Below are 26,880 nucleotides of genomic sequence, written 5' to 3' on the forward strand. Positions count from 1 at the left end.
GCGTGCACGAATTAGCAGGCAAGTTTGTGCATGCATGTGTGTGTGTGTACTTGCATTGCAGAGAGAGAGAGAGAGAGAGAGAGAGAGAACCCACTGCAGGATCCTCCTCCTTCCCTGACCAATGTAATACAAGTACACACACACACTGCTCAGTACTGTCCCGAGCTGTAATAACGCGCTACTGCTCGGGACGGCTCGTGCACTCTCACTCGCTCACTCACACTCTCTCTCGCTCACTCACACTCTCTCTCTCTCTCTCTCTCGCTCTCTCTCTCTCTCTCTCTTAATGAGCTGCTGTAACGTGAGCACGCGGACTGACAGTCGGTAGCTAGAGTCTACGAGCGGGTGGAGCTCAGCCATGGAGGCGCTGTGAACTTCACATTATTTGTTTCGATGTGAGGAGGAGCTCGCGGGGGACTCGGACATGGAGACTCAGCCGGGGAGCCGTGGCGGCGGCAGCCTGGAGCCCTGCTTTGACAGGAGCTTCTCCGCGCTCACCGTCCACGACGTGTACGAGATCGCCAAGCTGGTCGGCGGCGAGGTGGAGAAGCTCATCGACGTCTACGGCACGGAGAGCGTGGAGGGTCTCGTGCCGCGGATGGTGAAGGTGCTCGAGCTGCTCGAGAGCTTCGCCTCGAGGAACGACGCTCACAAGCAGCGCGAGGAGGAGCTGCTGAAGACCTTCGAGTCCATCCAGCTGCAGCAGCAGAAGAAGCGGGGAGGAGGAGGAGGAGGAGGTGGGGAGGGCGACGTGGGAGCCGACAAACACGACGCCCGGGTGAGAGGAGCGCTCGGTCCTCCCACCATTTTGTCAACAGTGTACCAACATACTGTATTTACTCTACCGTGTGTGTGTGTGTGTGTGTGTGTGTGTGTGTGTGTGTGTGTGTGTGTGTGTGTGTGTGTGTGTGTGTGTGTGTGTGTGTGTGTGTGTGTGTGTGTGTGTGCGTGTGTGCGTGTGCGTGTGTGTGTGTGTGCTTGTGTGTGAAACGACAACGTGACAGCCAAAGTGTAACAAGCCCGCGGGGTGGAACTCGGGCGTTTCAGGTTTAACGACCTATGTCGTTAACATAAGCGTCACACTGGCTCACACATTGTAAATATATATGTTTTGTTTTGTTTTTATAGCTACAAACTGCAGGTGAAAACAAGGAATACGACAATATTTCTATATATGCCGTTCCAAAACACCCTGGATGTCGTATAACATTTAATTAACATTATTCGCTTAGCAACCGTTGAGTTATTACATAGTGTTTTGTTAATTACCCCTGGGGGGTGAGAAGGGGGGGGGGGGGGGGGGGGGGTAGTTCCAGAAGGGTGGCAACCGTCATTGTGTATTGGGGTCAGGGGTGGGGATTTTTTTTTTCAATATAAACGTGATTTTGAAAATTAGTTCAAGCTTTTGCTATATTTAAATGTCAAAACATCTCAGAAATAAGGCTGCTGCTCAAACTTTAATATCTATTAAAGGAGTCATCACCTCATATTCTCAGTAGCCAGTCTCCCTTAAATTGTCTTGTCTATTATAAGATATTATGAAAAAAAAAAACCTCATCAAGCATAGAGCTGGATCTGACCATTTTTCATATAGTGACTTTCTCTATAGAGAGTACATGCAAGATTTGGACTTGTACAGATGTTAGGTGTGGGTTGATTGGATGAAGGAACTGTCATTCATGCCATGATTTATGGATAAATCCCGAACCCTAGCCTTGCTCACATGAACAATATATAGACAAAACTATCATGAGGCCGTACACACGTGTTGTTGTTTGTACTTTTTATTGATGCTCAAGCAGTGTGGACAAATAGTACATATAAATAAAATAAAAACCCTTCAGAACCGTCGTTCTGGTCAGTCTAGTGAGTGTGAGATTTCCAATGCTTCTTTATTACCCATCAAGTAGCCTTCAGACAGATCCCACCCCTAAAGTAGCTGTACCTCACTGCAGATAGCACTTTTTTTTTTAATGGATTCACAGCCATTGCTTGTTAGTAACTTCAATGAATCACAAAACATAAATTATAAGTCAAATGCTGCCATGCACAAGAGCTGGTTTATTTTTATGTCAACCATCAAGTCCCAACATGTAATTTTACATGTGAATCACCGCGATTGTTTCCCAATGCATTCTGGGATTGACTGCAATTAGATCTGCTCGTTGCACTACTTGGCGGTGGGGTGTGTGTGTGTTTGTGTGTGTGTGTGTAGGGGGGGGGGGGGGGGACTTGTACTCGAGATTCATCTAGTAATTTCCATCTCTAACATGGAATATTTTGCTCAACGTGCCGTGAAGCATCTCAACTGCTGACCGTTATATGGCTTTATGCAGCCACACGATTACATTTAAGTCACCATAGACAAGACAATCTTACTAAAAAGAGATGTGTTGTTTTTGTGCAAAGTACATGTTTCTGCATGTTTATTCGAAACATCTGTGATGACTTAACAAAGAGACGACACACCCATCTGGACACGGCTTCATGAATCCGGATCTCTAAACACTCAAGAGATTTTCTGCTGAGCATTTATACCAGATCAGTTTTGGGGTTTTTTTTCCCCTCGATTATTTAGGGAGGTGCTTCTGACATTAGGGTTTTACAGCCTGGCTCTCATCCATTTTGAACAGGAGTTGCAGCAGAAGGAGCAGCAGTGGAAGAGGAGGTGTGAGGAGCTGCAGGTTCACGTCCAGCAGCTTCAAGAGGACAGAGAAGAGCTGCAGAGCCGGCTCAAGGGCAACAACGCACAGGACGGTATGGCCTCAGATTTAATTCTTGTTGTTTACTCGACTGGACTGTAGCATAAATTATCCCCGCAAGCTTTAAAATCTCATATCAATCCCTCGTCCCCTTGTAATTCTTACGTAGGCTTCTTGTATGTGGGAATGAACTCCTGTATCCTTGTGGAGTTTAAAAGACTGTAACCAGCAATTCTCCGCCAGATTAACACCCAGATGATGGGGTGAACAAAAACGCCAGTGGAGTTTGGGATTACCTAACTTGTCAGCAGCTTAACTTTATTAGGAACTAGACTTTACCCCTGCTCAGCCAATTAAAAAGTCATTTAAAGTGGGTGGAGTCGGGCTTATAGGCATCTCCATACTTCTTGTGTTGTTTTTTGTTTTTGCGGTCCAGCCTGGGTTTATATTTAAAAGAAATTCAATAATCCTGTGTTCATGCAGTAATAAAGTAGACGAGTTACCGGTTGAGAAAGTCCCAATTCCCAGTTTACGACATTCATGTGACACGAGAAAATAAGCGTCACGGCTTCCTGTGGCAGTGGATTTATTATTGTCAGAGTTCAGAAAAAGTCATCGTCACAAACGCACATTGAAGATGCGTGTGATGAAATGTATTTATTTATAGTACTGTATTAATAATGGCCAGAGGGGAAATTCCTTTCCGAATTGACCTCGGTAGCAGAGTGGCAGAGGGTCTTGCCCAGGGAGCACGAGCGCATGTTTTTTTGGAACTTGGGAGGAAACCTGAGTACACGCGCACACACACACACACACACACACAGGCCATATTTGAACCCACGACCTTCTTGCTGTGAGATGAGAGCACCAACCACTCTGCCACTGTGCGGCCCATCTCCAAATAATTCCCAATAAACTGCGACGGAGATCCAAGGAGAGCGGTTCACTACGTCACTAGTTAACATGGATATGAGCTAACGGCTATCATGCTGGGGATGCTAACTCGGTTCTGTAAACAGATGTGGCGTTGGCGAAGGTATGCGCTCTACCGAGTGCCCGTTCTAGTTTTCTTCTGTGAACAAACCCAGCAACTGTTGCTACAAAGGGTTTTAGTTATAAACGGTGAGTGTGCTCATGTACACCTATGAGTACAAACAAAAATACTGACAAGTCGGACCTTTTTGAGGCACTCATGCACCATTTCACCCCAAATATGTAGAGTTTGGGGCGTAGATGTTCGGGCCTGGGTGACTTAAAGACGGCTCACAGTAGTTCATATTGTCAAAAAACCCAAAAGGCTTCATAAACTATTCACTATCCACTTTAAACAGTGGGGACTCCTCAACTCGCTCCTACAGACAAATTGCCATTCAAATTTAATGCGACTGGACTTGCTGATCTTTCAAACGGCCTCAAAGCTCACCCAGAGCTGCTTCACCTGTCCCACCAAAGTACTCGGGTATAGTAATGATTCTCGTCAAAATTGCAGCAGGAAATAACAAAGTACTGACTGTGGCTTCTGCGCCACACTGAAGGAGGCTGGCGGGTGAAAGCCCACGTGCCCTGAGGCAGAAAGTGCTCCAACTGGTATTGTTGTTTTCAGAGGCCCGGAATGTCTTGTTTACCCTGAAAACACAAAAACAAAACTCACAACATCATAAAAGAAAAAAAAAACTGAAGTGAATTTGAAAAAAATATGTGAAACATCGCTGACAAATTCCAGCTTGTTTACGAGTCATGACGTTAATCAGTGTCAGAGGGTGGCGTCTCTTTGCTGACTTTCATTTTCCTTTCCTGAGAGGAAAAATATGTAATTGAAATATGAAAGTAATTTATTTGACAGGTGGCGATGAGGCAGGTGAAGCTCTATGTTTCTATGTTGTTATTGTGATCAAATCTCCCAGAGACTGCTCCACTTTATGTAAAGGAAGTGATGTGTGTATAGATAAACAAACACCATGTATTTGTATGTCATTTCTGTGTGTTTGAAGAGACATTTCATCAGAATTTCATGCAATGATTCACGTTCAGCTCACTGTTGTTTGGCCGAGTTTGGATGTACTGCAGAGGCTTCATACTAAAACACTGGCGGGTAGTCACCTGTTGTCTGTTTATATTAAAAACACAACCATGCAGCACCTTTTTATAGATGTCTTTGCTCGAGAAAATCGCCTGTTCTTGGTGTGAAACATATGGTTTATGTATTCGTGTAATATTGATGGTGATTGCTTCATATCATTAGAATTTAGTGTGTATTAAAACACATTTACAGAACTCCCTTTATAGTACATACAACGTAGGTGAATCAAAATGATGACCAAAGCTTTGACGCAAAACTGAACGTATAACAGTTACAACAGGTAACAGATGTAACCAAATATTTTTAAATCAAAAGTACTTGGTTGGTTTAAGAAGAGTTATACTTTTTACTGTGAGGTGAGTTCGGAGTGTGTAACTCATCCAAGAGGGACAGAAAAGCTTTTCACAGAAATAACACGCCTGTTGTTCACTTTATCTTTTTGTTTTTGCTTTGCTTTGTGTGTGTGTGTGTGTGTGTGTGTGTGTGTGTGTGTGTGTGTGTGTGTGTGTGTGTGTGTGTGTGTGTGTGTGTGTGTGTGTGTGTGTGTGTGTGTGTGTGTGTGTGTGTGTGTGTGTGTGTGTGTGTGTGTGTGTGTGTGTGTGTGTGTGTGTGTGTGTGTGTGTTAGACCGCGTCCAGCGGCAGGAGCGGGAGGTGATGTTAAAGCTGAAGGACGTGGTGGACAAGCAGAGGGATGAGCTGAGGGCCAAAGTCCAGCAGATCGGTACCATTTCCAAAGAGGTGGAGGCGGTGAGAGCGCCTCAGACACAGCAGATTCACTCGTCATGTAGACTGCACCCACACACAGGGGGAAGCACGCTGTGTGTTGACTGAGAGAAAAAGAGGCCAGAGATTATCCTCGTAGTCTCCGGTGGAGGATTTAATCTGCACTTCAGAAAAAAAAAGTCAGGGCACTGTTGGCAGTTGCACACAGTCACTGTGCGTGTGTGTGTTTGTGCTGTTGATTGAGCATTGGCACGTTTCTGTATGTGTGTCAAACCACATAATTTAAATAGCAGCCCTAGCTGGGTGTGTTTGTTAATGCTTAGCCCTTTAGTCCCACTCAGGTGACATGAGCTCCTGCTTCCTGGTCAGTGTTTATAGCCTGGAGCATGGATTGTGTTTGGTCGGACATTCAGCATTTGTATGGTCGGACAAATTCCTAAAATATTTTTCACCCTGGAAATGAATGCAACATTTGTCTAGCGCCCATGGTGTGGTTTATTGCCCTCTGCTACCCCCACATGTTCAGCCATTGAGGTGCAATTCAGCATTTGAAGTTAATCTGTCTCTCTCTCTCTCTCTCTCTCTCTCTCTCTCTCTCTCTCTCTCTCTCTCTCTCTCTCTCTCTCTCTCTCTCGCGTGTTTGTGTGTGTGAGCAGCTCCAGGAGCAGCTGGAGCGCTTCATGAAAATGAACGCTGAGCTGCGACACAAGCAGAACGTGCTGCAGGCCCAGCTGACGAGCACCGTGGAGCGGAAGGCCGACATGGAGGCCGACCTGAAGGAGAAAAGCAAAGAGATAGAAAACCTTCAAGCGCTGCTGGACAGAACCAACAGGAACAGCCTGGTACGCAGAACTCTTCCACGTGAGATTTACGTGCATGGTCACCACACGAACTTCATCTGGTTAATAACTCTGAAGTAGCGGGGGGAAACATGGGGAACAAATCTGACCCACGAAGGAAGTTCAGTTTTTCCCAAAACGTCAAAAAACAACAATAGGATTGCAATCATTTGTAAGGGGAGAGGACACAAGCTTAAGCTTTCTAAAAACGACTTCCTAATGGACTCCACTCAAACGAGGAGCACGCCTGCCCTGATCTGGCTTCATGTCTTGGTGGTCTGACCAAAGCTGATGTGTGTCTGTCCTCCCATCAGTCCGGTCCCACTCAAATAGCACACGAGTTGAAGAAAAAGCCTCCTGACCAGAAGGATCCAGATCAGCCGTGCTTCACCAAGAAGGAGGTTCGAGACATCCTGTTTGAGAGGAATGAACTGAAAACCAACCTCTTCCTGGTGCAGGAGGAGCTCAACTACTATCAACGGTACGACCTCACGTGCTCTGTTCTTTTTGGTTACGAAGCTCCACAATTCAGCCACAAGTGAATCCTTGTTTATATGGGTGATGTTGTTTCTTTCCACTGATGCGCCAGAGGTTTTTCTATGGTAAACTAAGAGTTGTTTTTAACCCCCTGCAGGGAGATACTGAGTGAGGAGAGGTGTCCGGGTTTCCTTTTAGAAGCCGTTCGCTCCACTATTAAGAAAAGAAGAAAGCTCATCAAAGCCAAGATGCTGGGGATCCCTGCAAACGACTGCAGCAGCAGGTCTCCGTGACACACGACACCTTCATCCCACTCACAGTCGTCAACTTTATAAGATTCTGAAATGTGTTCAAAAGAGGTAGATTCGCTAATAGTTTTCTCTGTTCGCCAGTGACGAGGAAGAGAGGACGTCTCTGTTCAAGCAACCAGAAGTGGACGGCACGGTGAAGCCGGCTGAATCTCGCATCCGAAACTTGTGAGTCCTGCATCAGTCAAACTACGAGATGGAAGAAGTATGTAAAAGAGTAACAACTCTTTTGAAGGACAGATGTTAGTAGTTATTTTTTTGTTATCACCCCCACAAAGAAGCAGTTGCTATAGAGTGTAACTGCCCTTTGCAACTAAACCAGCTTCAATTCTTCTCACTAAACGTTTTCCCTCAGTTTTACATCCTGAAGTGAAATCCTGGATGAATAAAGTATCTACACTGCAAAAAAAGACAGTAGCCCAAATATACAACATGAACTCTAAATTTGAGAAGAAAATTACTTAGAAGTAGTGAAATTATCTGCGGCAAGTACATTTTTGCTTGATAAGAAATCTTGAAATAAAATATTTAAATCTAGATATAAGATGACACTGTAGAATCAAGGATCAAACTGTTTGCGATTGTTAAGAAATGAAAACAAAAAGAAAAACAAAGTTTAAAAAGAAAACTCATGGACCAAGAATAGGTATCAAAGAAACTATCTATCTATCTATCTATCTATCTATCTATCTATCTATCTATCTATCTATCTATCTATCTATCTATCTATCTATCTATCTATCTATCTATCTATCTATCTATCTATCTATCTATCTATCTATCTATCTATCTATCTATCTATCTATCTATCTATCTATCTATCTATCTATCTATCTATCTATCTATCTGGCTCCTCTTGCATGTGTAAACATATAAACTGTTTGTATCTCTTGTTTGTTGACTGGAGTCACAACAAAGGTGGATAATAATAATAACTTCATATCTTTACAAAATAACTGTGATTTTATGCCAAGCATGAGCAAATCTAAATAAATAAAGTAATGCATCTGACCTCAGCGTCAGTAGTAATTGAATGTCATCCCTTTCACTGTCCCTGTACCGAGATGTTCCTCAGTCCTGCTCTATATTTAGCAGTAATCCCCGACTCCAGGTCTGACCTCATGGCTCTGCCTCTCTCCCTTGTGTTGGCTGCAGCTTCGGCTTCCTGTCGCGGTCTGGCAACAGCCGGAGTCCCACCCACATGACCAGCTCCACCTCCGCCTGGGAGATCATCGGAGACTCGGAAGCCAACGGGGAGGCGGAGCACCGGCTCTCTCCCTGACCGCCGACTTGACGCTTGTGAGACTTCTCCCGGGTTGCGTCCGGCGGCCTCCGTGTCCTCGGCTGTGACTCGCCCCTCGGCTCGGAGCAGAGACATCCCCGTGGTTCAGGGAAAAAAAGGTCAAGAGGAGTGTAAAACACAGTGTTGTATCACATAAACACTGTGGGGACAGAGAAGTGAGGGTTTTCAAACAAAACCATCACTTATTTCAATCAAGGTTACTTTTAAGTTCCTCCCTGTGCTTCGCTCAGTCTCACCATGAGGCAGGAAGCACTGATGAACAGCGTTGTACAATTCAGCAAAGTATAAAAGGGACACTTTTTATAGGATTTGATTGATGTATTAAAACTACAATCATGCCACTATTTTAAATAAGCTCTTATTATTTGGTAACATTTGAAATTAATTTGCATGAAAAACAGTTTTTCTTTAACACGTTTAGCTCAAACCAAAGACGATACTAACAAGTATATTATGAATGACTCAACGTGACCAATAAGGGCCATAAAGTGTTAATTTGAAAAGTATTTTGAGTTTTATCTCAGAACTCATCGGGACTATTTCAAGCCATGTGTTACTCTTGTATTTGTAAAGCACTTTTACCCACCCAAAAAAAACCCCGTTAGTAATAGTCATAGTACGAGTCTCTTCCAGCAGCCAGTGCAATTCAACCCGTGAAGCCTTAATGTGCTGCTTGTGTGAGAAATATCTATTTTTAAAAGTCAGTCCGAGCCAAAGTACAGGGCCGGTGTGCAGTTGATGGAGACGTATGTGATCTGAACACTTTAAAGAATCAGTGTGGAGAATTTAGAATATCCAGCAGTATTGTTCTGGATTAATATTACAGTAATAGATACTTCCATCTGAGTATCATCGCACAGCATTTGAAAAACAATGGAAAAGTTAATTTGCTCATAATTTAATGTTTTCAAATGATGTTTTATTTGTAATAATTTTAACTTTTTAACAACATTTTTCACATCAATCACAAATGGCTCTTCAAAAAATATGAGACACTTTTAAATTTTTACATTTTAAGTCTATAGAAGAAATTAACTTTGTAATTGAGACACTGTATGATCGTCATGAAACCGGTGGAAGGGTCGGTGTCTCTGCTTTATGCTGCAGCGTCTAATGAAGACATGAAAGACACCATTTCAATTTACAAAACAAGGATTTGTAGATTGATAATGGATGAATAACGATGTAGTAAATGAACGTCTTATTTATATCTTTGAATCCGTTGGCTAACAGTCACACACTGGCTCTTTAACATGGAATCATGTGTTTCCTAGTGGAAATGTATGCTTTATTTTGGAACCATTTCAGCCCCGCCCCTTTCATTTGACACTAACGCCGTCCTCCAAGTCTCCTTTGGGCATCTCATGATAGTACGACTCAGATCAGTGGTATTTGTTTGTCGACGACACGCTAACCTCCAATCACAACGTCACCTTCTGAAATTCTGTGTTTCTATATATATATATATATATTAAACCTATTTGTTTTAGAGCAAAAAATATAATGAAAACATATTTGAGATGTGAATTGCCACCGCGGTGTATTTTGTGTACAGTTTTTGTAAAAACCAACGATACGATTTCCTGAAACTCTTTGAGATTTCAATAAAATCTATGAACATTTAAATGAAACGAAATCATCTCAGTTCCTTTCCCCCCCTTTATTAATAAGAATAAGCACTTTTCAGTGAAACTGAACCTTCATGTCACATTGAAAGAAATCAACTCTTTCAGATGATTCTAATCCTTCATGTGATGCTGTAGGAGTTCAAAACTCACCATGCCACTGTATTTGTACCGACTTAGAGGGAGGATGCAGGTTTTCTTCACCCAGCCCCTCCCAGAGGACATTCAACAATAGATTCTGGGGAAAAAGGTGAGTATCGGGGCTGTATGTTTGTGTTTGTACGCACCCAGCGAGCTTTGAGCGTTCGTGTTCGACCATCTTTAAAAAGCTCTGTGTCTGACTGAATAGGAGGAAGTGGCTCAAGCTTCCCCAGGAAATGGGAAGAGGAAACCCGGGGGCTTCGACCTCTCTGGCTGTGCTGGAGCCACAAGACGACTCACCGGAGGCAAAAAAAAAAAAAAGGGAGAGCGAGGGGGACGAGGAAGGAGGGAAGGGTGGAGGGTCGACGGGGAGAGATTGTGCCCCTCATTTGTGGAGTGAATAAGAGAGGACAGGCCCACGTTGGGACGGAGAGGAGAGTCGGGAAGGTAAAGACAGGGCGGTATTTGGTGTTTTGGAGATGGAGCTTCTCCTCAGAGCTCTGGCTGCTCTGCTCTGCTGCTGGCCGCCGTCTGCTCTCACTCTGGATCCTGCTGGGAACAACGTCTGCCCCAACACCAGGTACGCTTCACTTTCACTCACACCGGACGGCTTCTTCACCGTACCAACGCCTGATGCTGGGCAAGACTTTCACAGGACAAAGACACATGGCGCCGGCCGTTTTGATCAAATCAATGTGTGAATACAGCTTCTGTGATTGGCTTGACGATGGTTTTCTGAACAGCCCTCTTTGGGGTGAATCGAGGCTGAATCCTTGTCTTCATACACATTGATTTGTTTCATATAAATCAGGCTGATTGTAATTTGTTCTCACTCAGCGACCCGTCGTCCATGGTGTGTTGTACTGGATGGCGTCAAGAAGGAAACGAGTGCACAATACGTGAGCTTGAAGACTATACTGACTGAAGTCTCTCTATCAATTCCTTTATAACTGTTGTTTTTTGGGTTGTTTTTTTTTCTCATGTGTTGTGTGTGTGTGTGTGTGTGTGTGTGTGTAGCTGTGTGTGAGGGAGAGCAGGCCTGCATGAAGGACGAGGTGTGTGTGTATCCCGGTGTGTGTCGCTGCCCGCCCGGCTACTTTGGAGCTCAGTGCAAAACACGTGAGTCACTGTAAACACCAGCTGCTGTATGGCATAACGAAAAGATAGAGGAAAAACCCATTTCCTTCAGGTTTCTGTAACGTACAAATTACACAACAACAATGACAATAATCTGTCATTCATCTGCTTTGTCCAACTGAGGGTCAGGGTTCATTCTGTATGTTCACCAGTCCATCACACACAGAGAAGTCCTTTAGGAACTAACGATCATTAGATTTGCAATTAAAAGTGTAAGTAAGTAGGCGGTTTTTAAATTTTCTGGAAAAAATGAATTACAAATGCACAATGATGAGTACTTTAGTATGAGTATGTAATCTTACAGTTCACACCTTGTTAACTCATTGCTCCTTCTATAATCATAACACACTTTGAAGTTCAAATCATTTAATCTGCATGTTTGTAGCTCAGGATTTATTTGTCGCTACTGATTATGCTATACTATATTTAGAAAGTAAGTCACACTTTAAATAGTTTTAGAGAAGCGCTCTTTGTACTCTTTATTTTACTGGATTCTTCACCAACTGTGTTTTTTATAATTGTGTAATTTATACAATTTGTGCAATCTAACAACACTTTTATTTAATCACAGCTTTTCAGTACTGAGTTAGAAACCTTTGCTTTTTAGAAATCAGTTAAAATATGCAAAAGGTTGCTGGTCGAGTCAATAAACAGTCTGGAGCTCAAGAAGTATAAAGTAACAATATATCAAGACACCAAATACAACAATACAACAAAGGCTTGTATAAATATACAACAATATCCTCGAGTCCCCTCCATGTCGTGTGTTTGATGAAAACTGGCCACTTTTTCGTGCAATTTTGACAATTCTGACTTTTGACAGAGAAGTCCAGTTTTCGCATGAATATATTTGTTTTCGACAGTTGCGTTTGTTTTGTTTTGTTGGTCTGGCTGCCACCAGGCTGTCCTCCTGAGTTCTGGGCTCCAGACTGTCGCCGGGTGTGCCCGTGTTACCCACACGGCCGCTGTCACGCCGCCACGGGCGAGTGCACCTGCTACCCCAACCGCTGGGGTCCGCTGTGCCAGAACACCTGCAAGTGCAGCCGCCACGGCCGCTGCCACCCCGCCCGTGGGAACTGCACCTGTGACGAGGGCTGGTGGACGCCCACGTGCCTCAAGCCCTGCCAGTGCTCCGGCGCCGGGTCCGCGAGCGCCGGCTGCGACCAGCTGGCCGGCCGCTGCCAGTGCCGCCGCGGCCACTGGGGGCAGAAGTGCGCTTTCGCCTGCAGCTGCAACCAGTCGCCGTGTAATCAGCGGAGTGGGCTATGTGAGTGTGAGGTGGGCTGGTGGGGGTCCGGCTGTGACGAGAGGTGCACGTGTGACCTCACGCACAGCAGCTGCGACCCGACGTCCGGGCAGTGCGTGTGCCACCCGGGCTATACGGGCGACCTGTGCAACGCCCCCTGTGAACCGGGGTACTTTGGTAGTGGCTGTAAAAAGAGGTACGGACGTACGGAGGTAAAGGGTTCCATTGGCGACCTGCTCAGCAGCACTTAAAGAAGTGTTGTGTGTCTGTTTCAGCTGCGGTTACTGTGACGACCAGCAGCCGTGCTCCTCCACCGATGGCGCCTGCGCCGCCTGTCAGCCCGGCTGGAACGGGACCCGATGTGACCGCACCTGCCCGTCTGGGTACCACGGCCACGGCTGCAAGGAGAAATGCCCCCGATGCAGGAATAAGGAACCCTGCGACCCCAAAACTGGGAAATGTTGGAGTTGTGACCCTGGATGGACCGGACCCAGGTCACGTATTTGACATTAGTTTACATGCACAGATCTTTTTGCGTGTGTTGATGTCGTCACAACCGTCTGGAGTCTATTGAAATGCAGCAATTTACACTTTGACAGCAACACTTCTGTTTCATACAGTGTTCATTTGTCTTCGCTGATTAAAATATGGATGAAATAGGAGATTTTGTTCAAATATATATGACCTCAAAGTACAAGCTGCAGTTGAGATAACTACCAAAGTCAGCTCTCCCATGGTGCCGCAGCCTGTTTAGTCTTATGCAGCGATGTTCAACCCACGGTTCTGGAGCCACATGTGGCTCTTCAGCTCCTCTGTAGCAGCTCCCTGAAGCTTTCAGATAAATATTTTCAAATAAACATTGTTTTAATTCTTATTTTATTTGCACACTGCAATTATTTTTCTAGAAATCTCCAGGCTACGAACAGCTCGATTAGATAAAAACAGACAAAACAGCAAGGAAAGTGAGGATTGCTGAAAATGTATAAAATGGTGAAAAATACTCCCAAAATAATAATACAGGAAATATTAAGGGGGGGAAAGGGAAAATACAAAAAGAAAAGCTGAGAGGAAAAAAAAGAGAGATGAAAAGAAAAGAAAGACAAGAAAGTAAAAAAAGGAAAACATTTGTTAAAAACAAGAAGGGAGGGGGGAATAAACAGTTAATTAACTAAAGTGGCTCAATTGGCCAAGATGCATAAAATGGCCTCAATAGGAGAATTCATGAAAATCTATAAAAAAAAATGGCTACAAAAGCAAAATGTGATCAACTATATCAAAATTGTACATGTGATGCTTGATTTTTCTTTTTTGAAGTTTTTGCTTAATTTAATCTAATTCATATTTTTGGTGCTCCAGATGAATTTTTATTTCGTGACGAATGCAGACAGCTCTTTAAGCCTAACTTAATTAACTAAACTAATAAAAAAAATACAAATAAAAATAGAAACTAAACTAACTTTGATACTAAAAGTTTCACAAAAGTTCAATTGAGTCACTGAAAATGATGCATAAGGAGGAACAGCTCACACAACAACTAATGACTCTCTGGACACAGTGGTGCAGCGTAACATACGTTGGTTCACCGGCTCCAAACAATTCTGCTGCAACTATCAGAAATACAAAAGCGAAACTCACAACTCAACAATCTACAACACAGGAGTGTGAGACGCGCTGCTTCGACATAGAAATACAGTCTTAGTGAGGGCGGCATTCACAAACTATCTCATGTTCTCATGCAGGTGTGAGGAGCCGTGCCCCGACATGACATTTGGAGACGCATGCCACTTCCTGTGTGGCACATGCATCCATGGTAACTGCCATCACGTCACAGGAAGATGTGTCTGTCAGCCGGGCTTTCAGGGAGAAAGGTGACACACCGTTTCACATCAAATACACACACAGGCCAGTCCGCATGCTTCATACACCGAGGAAGTAATATACTGAAGAAATAATGAGGACTGTCATCTAAAAGTCACAAATTTCATTACAGGACACATAGACACCCCCCTCCCCCCCCAAAAAAACATTTTTTAATACAATATTATTTGTTCAATAATGTGTTGAAACGGTGAAAATCTCATCTATTTGACATTTATTTAGCATGAATTGAAACATTTCAAGTCTGTTTTTGGTTTTTCTTTGTAATTTCCACCTTTAGATTATAACAATCAAAAACAAGGAATCAGAAAATATTAGAATGTTTCATGAGAACACGTGTTTTTTTCTGATGTCTTTTAATAAAAAAAACAAAAAAACACCTGAAACTCTCTGGCATGTATATTCTGAGTGTAGATGTGAAAGTTAACTTCTTGATTGCTGTATATAATGACCAATGATGTCTCTTTGCTCTGCACTCTGCCCTTAAACAACCAACCTCAAACAGCACGGCATCAAGCATGATTTTATACGTTAAATCTCATGGCAACCATTACATAATAGGATTTTGATCCACTAACTTCAGGAAGCATTTAAAACAAGGACCATTCTGTAATCTGTCCCATCGACATAACACAAGCTTCAGAAAGAAAAGAAAAAAAGGGAACACGGGTTGTAACCTCCACTGTGGTCACTTTAATTCTCCTCTTTGTGACGTCATAGTCATCATCCTAAAATAGACGATGATTCAGCGCTCATACAGAGGCTCTTTTTCTTCATCCCGGTGATGTAATTATTGGATTTATTTTCTTTTCTTCTTTCCAGCTGTAACAGCAGCTGCCCCGCCCTGCAGTTTGGCCTGAACTGTTCCTCTGTCTGCAGCTGTGGCGAAGGAGTCGCCTGCCACTCAGCCTCTGGCTCCTGCCCCAACAGTGCGTCCACACATTCATCTCTCTGCATGCATGCGTGTGTGTGTGTGTGTGTGTGTGTGTGTGTGTGTGTGTGTGTGTGTGTGTGTGTGTGTGTGTGTGTGTGCCTGAAGCATGAGTCCGGTAGACCAGGTCCACAACTCAGGATGATTCTACTTTAACTTTTATTTCCAGTTAGTCTCTATACCGAGTCCATCACCGACCACTCCCAACTTGGGGCTATTTGGTCTCAGAGGCCAGAAAACCTCCTGTTCTGGAAATGTTTCTTGTGAAATTATGTAAATGCAAATATTATGGTCGTGCAACTGCATAAATTGTCATTTAAGTATGAAGTTTTACAGGTCACACATAGTGGAAACTAGCTAAATATGATTTTTTTTTTGGCTTACTATTTTCAATTATCACCCTGAGCTTACACAAAAAGACAAAAATTGTCTGTCATCCTGACAATTTCTCATTAAAAGTTATAATTTTCAAGCGGTTTATTGAGCATGTCACTGTCCCAATAGTATTTAAAAATAACTTTCCAAGGTAATGAGCTTCAATTTACGCCCAAGATGGGCTTTCTGTCTAAAAAGTGTCATAAAGTGCTTGAGAATAATCACTTTGGATGACAACTTGTCAGGCGTGCAGACATTCCTTTGTCCTTTTGAGTATCTTCAAACGTGATGTTTAAAAGTAGAAAGGCAGGTACAGGCCCACTGGAAATAATAATGACAATAAGGTAGCAAAAGAGAAGAGTGTTGGACGTGGCTCCCGGCCTACATGTCATGTGTTTGTGTGTCAGGTCGCCGAGGTGCGATCCTGGCCGGAGTGCTGGTCCCGGTGCTGCTGCTGCTTCTCGCTGTGCTGTGCTGCTGTTTGTGCTGTGGAGGAGGACCCGCCGACGGCAAAGACAGGTGATCATCAGAATGACTTTCAAAGTTACAAAGGAACATAGGGACTAATAGGGAATTAAAAAAAAAAAAAAAAAAAGTACACTCACATAATATTAAATAGAGACACTGAAACAAAAACAAATAGAATTACATTTTTAATTAATACATTTTTTTTAAGTAAAAACATTAACAAGCTGAGACCAGCAGAAACACCAACGTGTGTGACTTTACGTTTGGGTTGATGTTTTTGTGCCTCTTTATATTTTGAGTGGTATGTGATTTGTTTCTTCCAATGCGAGATCACATGTTGTTTGTTTTTGGAATCGTCTCAGTCAGTGGTTTCTAACCCTTGCTCGCTCAGGTTGCCTGTTTGAAAGGAGGGTCGACCCCATTTTTTTAACCTCTGTTGTTCAAAACGTTACAGTGAAGCCACGCTTCGTTTACGCCGGATTATAAAGGGTTGATTAAACTTAAAGGGCTTCTGGTCGGGCAACTGAAATAAAACCTACTAAAGCGTTTGATGAAGGGACGTTTTCTCTCTGTATCTGTAGAGCGACGGTGGCTGATGGCGGCCTGTCAGTCCGGATGAAATATCACGTCTACAGTGTCCTGGCGAATATTGGCGCCGCCCTGCCGTGTGTCTCTGACTGGTCCTCTGGACTGCCGCGTGTCACAGGTGACACCCCCCCCCCCCCCCCCCCCACACACACAAACGGCACGGGTTATGAAGTCAGACTGCACCGTTCAGATAACTCAGTAAAAGGTGCGGCAGCATGACAGTAAAGTGCAGTTACTCAACTATTTCTAAGCAGATTGCCTCCTCGATTAGATTAGTCACTGAAAACCCATGTGACATGACGCACTATCATTTAGCTGTTCCTAGAAATGGTATCTTTGTATACGACAACATTTTATCTTGTGTGAGTTTTGATGTTTTGTTTTCGATTGTATGTTGTGTGCAGATCCAAATGCCAGGGTATAAAGTTAGATATTTGAGTCTGTCGATTAGGATATAATGCTACTGAGATGAAAAAAGAAAATGTATTTAGTTACATACTTAAAATCAGAGTCATCTTTACATATTGACTTTATTTGGTACTCACCTTCTCAACTGAATATACTTAAAAAGCGAAAACTGTATTGATTGAAATAACTTAGTGATTGGGGTGGAAACATTTTGATTCATTCAGGTGGAATTTATTGTTCGACAGATTTCCAGATTCCTACTCAACATAATGACGTGAATTAACAGAATTTTTATTTATGAAAAGGTTTGAAGGTACATGCCTTCTTTTGATGTGACTGACTCCTTTTTTTTAATGTCGCGCACACACACACACACACACACACACACACACACACACACACACACACACACACACACACACACACACACACACACACACACTCTCAGTGTCTCACCACGACCCGGAGCTGACCTTCAACCACAGCTTCATTGAGCCGCCCTCCTCCGGCTGGGTGACTGAGGGTTCGTCATTCGACAGTGACGAAGAGGAGGGAGAAGCTCTGTACTGCGTCCCTCCCAGAGAAGGTGGGAACAGTTCGACGCTGGACTTTACGTCGCACCCTCTTTTTGGGTTTCGTCCTGCACGCCGTTGACTTCCTGTTCTTTGTCTCTTGGACAGACATCCCGGCGGTGGCGGGTGGAGAGTTTCAGGAGATGAGCTCAAAGTGCAACATGTTTTTAGACCCGTCGGGCTTCAGCAGCGAGGACATCACGTCGCCCTTCAACATCCCTCGCACCTCCAGCATCGCCAAAGCCAAGCGGCCCTCCGTCTCGTTTGCCGAGGGGACTCGCTTCAGTCCCAAAGAGAGGCGGGGCTCCGCTCAGGACCCCGCCTCTCTCCTGCGCGGCAAGCCCAAGTCGCCCTGGGGGGTCCTGATGCTGTCGGCCCTGCAGGGTCAAGGAGTTGCAGCCAGTGCTGGCGAGGAGGACGTGGAGGGTGAGAATGAGGGGAGGGAGGATGCCGTGGATGTCCAAATAGATTACGAGGATTCGGAGTGTGAAGCAGTGAATCGGGACGAAGACAAAACATCGTCTCAAGTCACCTCGCACGGTTTTGGGTTGTCGGGAAGAAAACGGACTATGTCCAACACAGCAGCTCATAAAGGGACACAGCAGTCAACATCTGCATCTGACGCTCTGGCAGACACGTCCAGTAAAGTCACCACAGTGTACGTAACAGTGGGTAAAGCAGGCAAGCCCGTAACCAAGACAGAACCGAGCTCCGAGGGTCCGGTCCAGGCCATGCTGAGGAGACTGGGCAGCCTGCAGAGGCAGAGGGAGCAGGAGCCCAGCAAGTCCAAACAGAAGGGAGGCGAAGGGATCGCCAAACCGCCCAGGAGGAAGCTGGGCAATCGGGCCAGCGTGTGGGAGCAGGGCGGGCCGTCTGGAGGCGGGGCGGGAGTATGCAAGCCGGTCAGGAGGAAGCCGGCCTCCCACAACCCTCCTGATACAGAAAGTGCCGGCGAGGCTCCGCCCACAGAAAGCGTCACTCCCAAACGGCCGCTCTCTTCCATTCTGAAGAGCGTGCCGGAGCTGCTCTCGGATCAGAGCGCTGGAGGAGACCGGAGGCCGGGCGGGGACCCGGGTGGAGCAGAAACCGAGAGTAACTACCTGACGGTGGGGCCAGCAGGGGGCGCCACCAGCGTGACTGAGGTCATCACTAATGAAGGAGCCACGGCCAGCCTGCCAGATGAACCCTGCTATGAAAACATCTTGATTAAACACTCCTAACCTCGTCAGCAGAAACCACGTCAGCAGGTCTGATAGAAATATGACTGCATGTGTATTATTGAACCGCCATAATCCTCCAGACACAAACGCTCCTCTATTTAATCAGATTAAAAGTTAATGAGGGTCACAAAAAGGCAAAAAAAACCCCAAAAAACTAAAGGAGGATGATTTAATTTCTGGATTCAAGATTTTCAGAAAAACTAAATTTTCTTTAAAAATAACTTATCTAAACATTGAGGTTTGATTTGAAATGTTTGCGAGAGAGAGGGAGAGAGAGAGAGAGAGAGAGAGAGAGAGATGACAATCGTATTCAAATGTCATAAACATTTTAATTTAGTTAAAGAGCTTAGGGTTTAGTTTGACTGCAGATTTTAAAAAAAATATGTTCTTTTATATTTTCTTTTTCGTGGCCCCAAAAGAAATTGAAAATCAAAAGCAACTCTTGTCATTTGGTCTGTGTGAGAGTAGTTCATAAAATTGCATTAATCCAGCAACAAAAATATTGTTAACTTTAACTTTAGACACTAACGTTGAATAAATCTCTTATTAAAAATACACTTGAAGAAAAGACAAAACCAGATATTTGGCGTAATATGTGAGAAATATTTACCAGTTGTACTCTTTTTTTATTTAATTTGGTTTAAAAAAAAAAAATGTGCATCCAAGTTCAGCATGCCTGCATGTTCTCCCTGTGTGTGTGGATTTCCTCCAAGCGTGTGAGATCGATCGGCGATCACTAAATTGCTCCTTGGTGTGAATGTGTGCAGTTGAATAGAAAGGCAATGCTGGTTGATTGAGTTGAACAGACAATATTAAGTTATAATTTTAAAGAAATTTAGGAAAATACTGTTGAAATGTGAATGATTTTGATATGATCAGTATGGAGGAATATATTGATGCTTTTACTGTTCAGAAGAAATGGCAGCGTTGATAACTGACTGCTCATTCTGCATATTTGGGCAGGCTGTTTTTTGTTTTGTTTTGTGTTTTTGAGACATTATCACATTAAGTCGCCATCACCCCCGCTGCTGCCTGGTCTTCATTCTCATCATCTTGGTCCTCACCGGATCTTCACCTTCACCCATCTTGTAAAAATGCGCCACAGTTCTGGACGTGACTCTGAATTTTGAACAGTTGTCAGTCAACAGGTGTCGCCAAAAATCGACCTGGAATGACAAACAAAGGGCTGAATTTCCAGCGTAAACAATCTCTGACCTGCTGTCAACTTATGAGGTCAATATGACCACAAAGTGACACAAAGCAGAGAGAACTGCTGTTAGTGTTGTTATAGACTGTATATGTATGTTAAAGATGAAAAAGAAATAAACAATCTTGAATTTTGTAAATATGAGCGATTTATTGTTGAACACAAGGTACAAAACTGTGATTATTTCCATCAGTGGGACCGAAGCTATGAAAAGCAGTCAATGTACAAAACATTCAACCTTGTAATGTTGCAGATTAGCGTTTTTAAAGGTCAAAGCAAACCCTGGGCTTTGGCTGTGTGCAGACGGCTGGAGCTGTTATCATCCCAGCTGGATTAAATAAGGTTGGTCAGCTGATGTTGGTAACATTGGAGATAGCAAAAAAACAAAAAATCAGCCTGCCGAACTTTAACCACGCACTCCATTTGAACTTTTACTTATCTCCACTATTTGCTTGACAAGCAGCCAGTTTTATACTCAACATGTTTGGCACACTTTTAATGGAACAAAGATTGTTTCAGAGAAAAATGTTCATTCGCCGTGCAGAGATTCACTTCTCGGAGCCCGTGGCGTCTGAGCAGCCCAGCCAGTACTTGGCGATAGGTCTGGGGTAGGGAGGCACAGCGGGATCCACTCGCTTGGTCCTGAGGTCCACTCTGTAGTATTTATCTGGGACACACACAAAAAAAGTCAGTCAATTCATTCACCTTTGCATTAGTGGAAAGCCATCGCTAGTTAATGTTTTATCAGTTCCTGTTTCCTATATATGAGAGAGGGCATTCACCAGAGGTACGTTACATCAAGTAAAGGTAAAGTATATACCATTTAAGTCATGATACTTTTGTGCACTGGGTAGCAGTAGTGGGTCACTGTTGAGAATTAGTCAAGAATTTCAGAGATGGTCTGCTCAAAACGTTGCTACAAGCTGTGAGATTTTCCCAAACAAAAGATAACAATTGTGAGAGAATCGATAGCGATTTTTTTTGTTCTTGGTTCTAGTTCGCACAGTGACACCGGTTCAAGGACGGTCACTGCCCTGGTTTTGTGACCAAAGACAAGCTGTGATTAAATTCGGACGGTCAAAGTTTGGGGTGATGACTGCTGCTGTGACCCACGTCAACTAACTGACCAATAGAAACGCAGTATGAAATGACGTAGTGATTAGTGCGAAACCCAAGTAGATGCTTTGCAGCTAAAAAGGCAAAACGCATCAAAAAAGTATGCGGGACATAAACAGGCATGCTTTAGGAATTTCTCACCAAACACATTGATGCCACAAAGGCAAGGCTCCATTTATGTTTTCTGTTTGTTTTTCGTGAATGGAAGGCTTATGACGTTTTATTCTTGTGCAGTCGGGTCAACTCACATACATCTAAGGCTGGTTTTCATCCTGCAACCTAAGAACAGCAACGTTCACATTGTGTCAAAGTTCTTTAAGAGTCACGTCGTACAGTGTTGCTCGCTGTGAACTTAGAAGATTGTTAAAATGATTGTCTTCTTCACTTGGACTCAGTGGAGTGTAAGTTGTAGAGTGACTCAGTGCACCATCTTGTGGTACAAAGGAGTGTTACAAGACTATTTAGATTTGGTACGATAAAGTTGTGATGAGTTTTTGGTGGTGCTTTGAATAACAAGTTTATGTACTTCACCTTTAAGTACACATTACAAATATCCATTTACCTCCTTTGAAGAAGTAGACGCTCTGCATGGGCAGGTCCCTCTGGAGGTAATCCCAGTACCGGCTGTCTCTGGAGTCGTAGTTGCCTCTGTTGTTGTTCTGTTGGTACCAATCTCTCCGCCTGTCCTGGTCCCAGTCCTGATCCCACCGTCTGTCCCAGTCTCGTCCGAGCCTCTCCTCCATCTCCATCCTCCTCTCTGCCAGCCTCACACCCATGTCCATCCCTCGCTCAGCAAACTCCTGACCCATGGCCATTCCTCGCTCGGCCATGGTGTTCCAGTAAGGTGACCGGCTTCTCCTCCTCTGACCCCACTGCTGACCCCACTGCTGACCCCACTGCTGACCCCACTGCTGACCTTGCTGTCGACCCCACTGCTGGTCGGGCTGGTAGTCATAGCGGTGGCGTGACCTCCATGGAGGAACGTACATTCTTCCCGTCATGACGGCGTCCACAGGCGCCTTCAGGCCCTTCCAGTCCTTGTTGATAAAGTGGTGATTGTCATGATGCTGAGGCACTACAGAGGAAAGAGCGTGTTAAGCCGGAGACATGCATCCGCTCCAAATAAATGTGACTTGACAGCACTGACTCACAGTCGGAGAAGAGCTCGCTGATGAACCGCTCGTAGTTGTGGTAGTACACGCCGGTGTAGCGCCTGAACAGCACGGACGGAGAGCTCGCAGACATTCTGATGCACTCCTCGTGGGACGGCTGGTGCAAGAACTCATAGGTGTAATACTGTTCCCCTGGAAAACAAACAACAAAATACCAGATTCAACTCTGCTTAGTAACTAAAGGCAATATTTGAAAAGGGGCATCGCTTTTCATTTGAGAAAACCATATAATCATTAAAAATGAAAGCACAAATGTCTTGATCATGTCCCCTAAAAGCTGAAACCCTCGGACATACTGGCATGGACGTCACACCTATGACTTTAATACACTTGCTTATCACACAATCTTAAATCCCGTAGGAAGTGCTGGCATCCAAAGGATAAAATGTGTGACATCTGGCCATACCTTTGAAAAAATACACCTTCTCTCTTCCGTTGTGGCTGGAAGCCGGCAGAGCGAACGCCGCATCCACATGGTCGGGAATCCTGTCGAAGCCGACGCTGATGTCACGAGGATAATCGTCATCCAGCACGCCGTTGTCAAACCTCCAGTATTTGGTTCCCTGATGAGAGACGCAATACGTACAGAGTTTAAAGGGAGACGGAGTTTTCCCATTTGAAACTCGGTGGAATTCAATGCACCCACTTTGAACATGTAGGTCTTTCCCTGACAGTTGACCCTGGTGAACGCAGCGTCGATGGGTCCACTGATGCCCCACACGTCCTTGATGAGCTTCGGGTAACCAGGCAGCACCGACTTCTGGTCCAGTTCGAAAAAGTACTCTCCTGGAACAAATATATAAAACTGTGACCTTCAGCATGATTGTTCTACAGTCGTATCTCCAGTCAATCTGGAACAACTTGTAGTAAAACCCGCAGTAAAACATTTGTTTGCGGAACTGAGTTAGCATCGCTGGAATGATAGCCGTTAGCTCATATTCAAATCAATCAAATCAAATCATATTTTATTTGTATAGCCCTTTACAATAACCCAGTGTTACCCAAAGTGCTTTACAACAAAACTATAAAAATAATACATTAAGAAATAAATACAAGAATAATACATAAAAACAATAAATAAAACACAGGTGCTGACTGTGGGAGGTGCGACAGTGCTGCAGGTTGGTGGAAGCCTTCCAGAAATTCATAAAAACAGACCATACAGGATAAAAACACTGCCCTAGACAGAGTTGACAGCCAACTTAAAAAAATGGGTTTTCAGCTTTGATTTAAAAAGGCCGAGATCAGTAGTGGTGCGAATGTCGGGGGGCAGTTTGTTCCACAGTCTGGGAGCAGCAACAGCAAAAGAGCGGTCGCCCCACTGTTTATATCTCCACCTTGATGCTAGTTATTTATGTCAGGCAGCTACCTCACTGTGAAACACTGAGCAGGAAGCGTATCCATGGCAACAGATGCTGATCTCGTTTGATGTCCTCCACGGGGAGAAGGAAACATTTCTTGCAGCTTTTTGGGATTTATTTGGAAACAGCGAGTCGTTAATATCCTCAAATCGATCCCCAAATCTGATCGACTGGTCCTTGGATGATGACAAATCATCCCTGATCCACACAATGGATCTGAAGGAAGCCACTGCGTAGCTAGATGATTACTTTTTTAATTTTCTGTTCATGTTTGGCTCTGCTTGCGCATGTATATATGTAAGCGAGTTTACATTATTTTTAGGCGTATGAATGGGGATTATCGTCGTCTCATCATAGTGTGCTTGAATTCTATTGTGTCTTTACAGTCTGCAGTCTTGAATCTATGAGAAGTGAATGTCGTTGATCAGTCTTCTGCATTCAGCTTGATATCAGCCAGATTATCTGACTCATGCGAGCTGACAGACACGTGAAGGCAGCAGGAAGAGTATAGGTCTATATGCTGACGTCTCACTCACCTCTGAACGCGTAGATGGAACCACTTTTCACCTGCATGAAGGAGTCAAAAGGCCTCCCGCTGCAGACCTGAGCGTCGGGGTCCGGCACCTCAGTGGTGGCTGTTATGGGAGCAGTCGTCGTCTCAACTGCCGCGTCAGTGTGAAGAACTTCGGTCGCTGTGGGGGGAGCTGTGGGAGAAACGGGGGCTTTCTGTGTGATATCAGCTCTTCTGGTGTCCGTCCGGCGGGGGGCTCTCGTCATTTCCAGAGAGGTGTGTGGACGCTGCGGGGGTGTCCGATTAAAGTCTGGCAGAGGACGCCATGTGGGGTTTAGCTGGCTGTCTGCCGAGGGTCCGGGTGACGGAGTTGGGCCTGTAAGCAACTCCTCTCCGTCGTCATCGTCCTCGGCCAACTTAAAAGTGTCCCCTCGAGCTGAGAGGAGAGAGAACAGTGATGCAACCTCGTTTCTCTCCCTGTGGAATCCGGAGTGTTTCACAACATGAGAGAAGCAAAGACGGTCTTACTCGTCATACCACAGGTCACCTCGTAGTCAGAGCAGCACGACTTGTAGTACTTGCACATGGAGTCACACTGACATGGCTTCTGAGAGTCGAAGCCGTTTTCACAGCGATTCATACAGGATTCTACAACAGAAGCCACACAGTTCAAAGTTCACTCAATGCAGTGAAGTAATGATTCAAAAACACTCCAAATGTTTTAATCAAATAGTACATTGAGTATACAGTATATGTAAAAAAATTTTTTATTTTGAGGTAAATAATCTTACTCGTAGTTTCCACAATGTAAATTACTTTTACAATAATCAGTCTTTACTGAGTATGCCCGCAATTTCAACAGAGAAGGTCCCTGCTGACAACAACAACAACAACAACACCAACAACAATAATACATTTTTATTGGTATTGCACTTTACATTTGTAAATCACAAATCTCAATAAAACAGCAATAAAAATCAACAAAAAGCAAATATAAAACACTTAAAACACATCAATGAAAGTCAATAAGAGCTGTGGAATAGGAATGTATTTAAAGAAAAACAACACGTAATCTTTTCTGACACAATTATTGCATTAACTTTCAAAATTCAATGTATTAATCAGACAAACACTGACTAAATATATATATGTTTAGAATAGGGCTAACAGATTACACAGAACATTATTAAACATTAAAAATCTAGTATTGCTTATGTAAAAGAAAATGTCACTCCCCCTGGATACAGGCCTCAAAATAAAGTCAAGATAACATAATGCAGAAAACGACATGAAAAATACTCCTCTGACTCCTTCATGATCGCATTAAAATGAGCCCTTCCTGATGTTTAAAGCAGATTTTTGATGTAAAACTCACCATCGGCAGATAAATAGTCAGCGAGCACAACGCAGAGCAGCAGGACGGCTGGCAGCCTCATGTTGCCTCTGGTTGTGTCAGAGGACAGAATGAGAGAGTAATGACAAACTGTGTGTTTCCAATCATTGGAAGCATGTGTCAGTCAACCCTCTTCCTTGTTTGCTTTAATCTTATCAGGAAACCTCTTGTTACCCCCTGAAAATAAACAGGGGCAGGAGAAAGAAAACGATCAATAAGAAACTAAAGTTAGGAAATCATGTGAGCCTTCAACATACTTTTTTGGGGAGATTTTCATGGCAGTTTAATAAACATATTTAAGAACAGTGTTTTTTTTTCCTGTGTCGTTCATATCACAACCTTATTGAGACTGACTGTTAGTCATTTAGGTCACGTTGAACCGTGTTTCACCATATTCGTACTGTCAACTTCAGCTTCAGTGTCAATAAACACTGAGCTCACAAGGTATTGGATGTTTTACAGTACCAAGAAAAGCAGTGTTACATTTAATATAATCTTTGCAGTGAACATGCAAACTGCACATAGAAAGGCCTGGTCCGTCTCTATTTGATCCCAGAACTTCTCGCGAGGAAGTGAGACCACTGTTACGTCATTATTTACCTTCTTCTTGACGAGACTTTGGAGAGGTAAATTTATAAAAGTGGGTCAATGTGGGTGGATCTGCAGGCTGCGAGGGCATGCGGTTTTTTAACACGGTGACAGAAAGGCTGCAGAAAATGTCATCTGTATGCTTGCTTCAGTGAGTAAATAAACCACCTCAAATGAACTTTCTGGTATGGACTGATTTAATTGTGGTGTTCATCAATGTTCAACTGCGTAAAGCCAACAACCCGTGACGGAGCCTCAGTGGCCATTTGAAAAGTTTGGACTGTTTGTTTGATTTATTTTGTTATGGACAAATAGCCACTACAGATGATGTTGATGAAAAATAATATTAATGCTGTGAATGAACAGGGAATACTCTACTGAAGTCAAATCTTGAAGTATTCATTTAAAGGATGAGTGTCAAACATCAGGCCTCCCTGTACCAAAACTGGCTCCAATCCAGCTCGCCAAAACCACCAAGCAAATTGTCAAAATTAAAAAGATCTTTAAGGA

The 26,880-nt window shown here is 43.9% G+C and overlaps 3 protein-coding genes across 3 annotated transcripts; 2 read left to right on the plus strand and 1 right to left on the minus strand.

Moving 5' to 3' along the window:
* The first annotated feature begins 173 nt into the window (after positions 1-173).
* Positions 174-10,045, plus strand: rilp (Rab interacting lysosomal protein). Its single transcript, XM_080507007.1, has 8 exons — positions 174-778; positions 2,634-2,757; positions 5,409-5,530; positions 6,163-6,348; positions 6,660-6,826; positions 6,980-7,105; positions 7,215-7,298; positions 8,286-10,045. The coding sequence occupies exons 1-8, from the start codon at positions 425-427 to the stop codon at positions 8,410-8,412; spliced, it is 1,290 nt and encodes a 429-aa protein (XP_080363133.1). The 5' UTR covers positions 174-424; the 3' UTR covers positions 8,413-10,045.
* Positions 10,046-10,435: 390 nt separating this feature from the next.
* Positions 10,436-19,242, plus strand: scarf1 (scavenger receptor class F, member 1; the record flags this gene model as incomplete). The annotated part of the gene is made up of 12 exons (XM_080512112.1): positions 10,436-10,553; positions 10,647-10,779; positions 11,037-11,098; positions 11,217-11,318; positions 12,238-12,778; positions 12,858-13,076; positions 14,322-14,450; positions 15,283-15,389; positions 16,174-16,285; positions 16,816-16,940; positions 17,679-17,816; positions 17,911-19,242. The coding sequence occupies 12 exons, from the start codon at positions 10,436-10,438 to the stop codon at positions 19,020-19,022; spliced, it is 2,898 nt and encodes a 965-aa protein (XP_080368238.1). The 3' UTR covers positions 19,023-19,242.
* Positions 19,243-20,429: 1,187 nt separating this feature from the next.
* On the minus strand, positions 20,430-25,825 carry vtna (vitronectin a; the record flags this gene model as incomplete). The annotated part of the gene is made up of 9 exons (XM_080505653.1): positions 20,430-20,896; positions 21,908-22,420; positions 22,497-22,649; positions 22,924-23,080; positions 23,164-23,303; positions 24,415-24,570; positions 24,676-24,825; positions 24,918-25,037; positions 25,765-25,825. 9 exons carry the CDS (start codon positions 25,823-25,825, stop codon positions 20,778-20,780), a joined length of 1,569 nt encoding a protein of 522 aa, XP_080361779.1. The 3' UTR covers positions 20,430-20,777.
* Between the last annotated feature and the right edge of the window lie 1,055 nt (positions 25,826-26,880).

The sequence above is a fragment of the Blennius ocellaris genome (assembly GCF_963422515.1).
Source record: "Blennius ocellaris genome assembly, chromosome: 2".
NCBI classification, from domain to species: Eukaryota; Metazoa; Chordata; class Actinopteri; order Blenniiformes; family Blenniidae; genus Blennius; species Blennius ocellaris.

What these genes read in the sequence shown, in the direction of transcription:
- rilp (XM_080507007.1), top strand. Translation starts at nt 425, where the DNA reads ATGGAGACTCAGCCGGGGAGCCGTGGCGGCGGCAGCCTGGAGCCCTGC. An exon ending in GAACCAACAGGAACAGCCTG is followed by an intron (nt 6,349 to 6,659) that starts GTACGCAGAACT and finishes TCCTCCCATCAG; the next exon opens with TCCGGTCCCACTCAAATAGC. An exon ending in GCAAACGACTGCAGCAGCAG is followed by an intron (nt 7,106 to 7,214) that starts GTCTCCGTGACA and finishes TCTGTTCGCCAG; the next exon opens with TGACGAGGAAGAGAGGACGT.